Source organism: Asparagus officinalis, chromosome 5 (assembly GCF_001876935.1).
Source record: "Asparagus officinalis chromosome 5, Aspof.V1, whole genome shotgun sequence".
NCBI lineage: Eukaryota > Viridiplantae > Streptophyta > Magnoliopsida > Asparagales > Asparagaceae > Asparagus > Asparagus officinalis.
Genome location: NC_033798.1, coordinates 124,207,885 through 124,210,557, shown reverse-complemented (window position 1 = coordinate 124,210,557; position 2,673 = coordinate 124,207,885). Strand labels below are relative to the sequence as shown.

General features: G+C 42.2%; 1 protein-coding gene across 1 annotated transcript in view; it reads right to left on the bottom strand.

Annotated features, from left to right (window-relative positions):
* LOC109841112 (probable LRR receptor-like serine/threonine-protein kinase At4g37250) overlaps positions 1,147-2,673 on the bottom strand; it is a 3,154-nt gene continuing 1,627 nt past the window's right edge. The window contains 2 exon segments of the mRNA XM_020409981.1: positions 1,147-1,980; positions 2,411-2,673. The exon segment at positions 2,411-2,673 is cut by the window's right edge and continues 9 nt beyond it. Coding sequence (XP_020265570.1) covers positions 1,289-1,980; positions 2,411-2,673 — 955 coding nt within the window. The 3' untranslated portion in view covers positions 1,147-1,288.

The following is a 2,673-nucleotide window of genomic DNA, read 5'->3' as shown; positions in this document are numbered from 1 at the left end:
TAACTAATGACGATCCTCCCATAACCTTTGTGCATTAAAAAAAAAATTTTTTGGCAAAAGGAGTAGACAATGGAGAAAACGGAGATTTCTTTTTTAACTAATGACGATCCTCCCATAACCTTTGTGCATTAAAAAAAAAATTTTTTGGCAAAAGGAGTAGACAATGGAGAAAACGGAGATTTCTTTTTTAACTAATGACGATCCTCCCATAACCTTTGTGCATTAAAAAAAAAATTTTTTGGCAAAAGGAGTAGACAATGGAGAAAACGGAGATTTCTTTTTTGTATCTTTTTGATGATGAGGACTCTTTTTTCTTATTTAGGTTGTGATGCTCTATATCTCTGTTTTTTCCCCCTTTAAAAGTTGATGTTATTTGAGGCTTTATTTGTAACATTTTACTGCCTGCATGTTTTTACCCATTTAGTAACTTCTTATACTTCTTTTTCCTTTTTTTGCCGACCTAAGTAAATAACTTACGTCACGCTCACTACCTTTTTTGCTACAGAGCATATAATCCAGCATTGGGCTCGTCTTCAAAATGATCAGCATGGTGGGGGGAGGGATCCGTAAGAAAATTCCAATGCCGGTTACATCAATGTTCATTTGGGTAAGTAGTTTGCTTATTAAGGTGAAATTTCGCCGAAATCTCGTGAACAAGCCAGCAAATAATTGACTGAAACATCCGAGGGTTGACAATTAGGCAAATAATCTCCACAACAGCAGCCTATGAAGGGTTGATGAAGAGGCAGATAATTTCCACACCCACGTCCCCTAGGTGGTTGATGAGAGGCAAATCGAGGCCATGTTCTGCGGGAACATGTTAACAAATAGCATAAAACAAAAATCAATTATCTCGAAAAGACGGGCGATATAACAATGTTCAACAATCAATGTGATTACCTATGCCCTCAGTGCGTAATCAGGCGAAGATTCTGCTAAGAATCAACAAATGATTATGATTAACTCTCTCGAACCTTAATCCAACCTCCATGACATCTCTGAATTTCTTTCTAAATTTCTTTCTTTTAGATCCAGAAAACATTAGACCACTCAATATGTATATTTATAGGGATATGGTTTATGTCTCCAATTTTCTCTAGCAAAAATCTCTCGTGAAGGTCAACACTTGAAGCCAAATCAGAACACTGACGAGATAAAAACAACCTCAATACAAGCTCAAACCACAATCAGTGTCTAGATACACATTAGCACAACATGTTAAATACAACAAATCAATTAGTCTATTCTACAACACAAAACCGACAACGGCCGTTATTATTACAAACAATCAGTATTGCAGAGGAGGAGGAGGAGAAGAAGAGGAAGAACTAGAAGGTATTCTCTCCAGCAAAACAACAACATCCTTCATACTCGGCCTCCTCTGCGGCGCCACCGAAGCACAAGCAAACCCTAACTTGAAGCAACTCAAGACCACCTCCTCCCTCCCTTCAATCTCCCCTCTCACCGCCGGATCCACCATTCTCACGATCCGATTCCTCTCCTCGACTACGAACCCCGCGTTCCACTGCACAAGCTCCTCCTCTGAGAACAACCTCCCTGAAACCAACTCCAGCAGCACAACCCCGAAAGAGTACACGTCCCATTTCGGGTTAGATTTCAGGTTCTTGACTGACTCAGGCGCCTGGTACGGGACCCACGAGGGGCCTGCGATAGAAGGGCTCGAGGTGGGGACCACCGGTGAGAGGTCGGGGAGGCTGGTCTGGGATTGGGTGGAGCGCTTGCTGCCAAAGAGGCGCGAGGAGGCGCCGTTCTTACTGCTGGCGTCGCCGAACATGAGGCGGTCGAGGCCGAAATCGGCAATTTTGGGCTCCATGTCGCCGCTTAGGAGAATGTTGCTGGGTTTGAGATTGCCGTGGACGGATTTTTTGTCGTGGATGTAGGCGAGAGCTCTGGCGATGCCTCGGATGATTCTGAGGCGAGTTCCCCAGCTTAGATGAAATGGAGAGGAGCCTAGTTTTTCTGTAAAAAAAAGAATCATAAACAAATTTGGCATCTGGTTATGGAACTGTTTAGATTTATTTATAGAATAAATTACAAGAAATCAGCTTGACTTTTGACAAACCAATAGCTTTACAAAGGAGTTTCGTTCTTCAGACTCAGTTTCTAAAACTGCAATAATTCTGACAAACTTCTGACCGCATGTATCTTACATTTCAGAACCAACAAAAATAAAAATCTAATATTTCCATAATTAATCTAGAATTCCACATGCAAAATGTTTGTCCTGACATCTAAACGATCAAACTTCATGGCGAAACTAAGCAATGGAGACACCATCGGTCGGTTCTTATATAAAAATAAACACCTATTATATATAATTTTACAATCAAGCTAGATTTTTTGCATTTCTATCAAGAACAGGATCTAAAAGGGTTAAAGAGATGCGTACTGCTGAATGAGATATTGGCGAGACTTCCGTTAGGAGCATAATCATGAATGAGCAACTTCTCGTCAGGCCCCCAATAAAACCCCCAAATCCTCAGCAAATTCGGATGCTTGAACCTGGCAATACTCCTCACCGTGGCCTCAAAATCCTTCAGCTTATCGACCGCACTGCTCTCCCCGATTCGCCGAACGGCGAGGGCCGTGCCGTCGGCGAGCACAGCCTTGTAAACTATCGTCGACCCGGTCGCTCCCAAAATGTACGCCGAC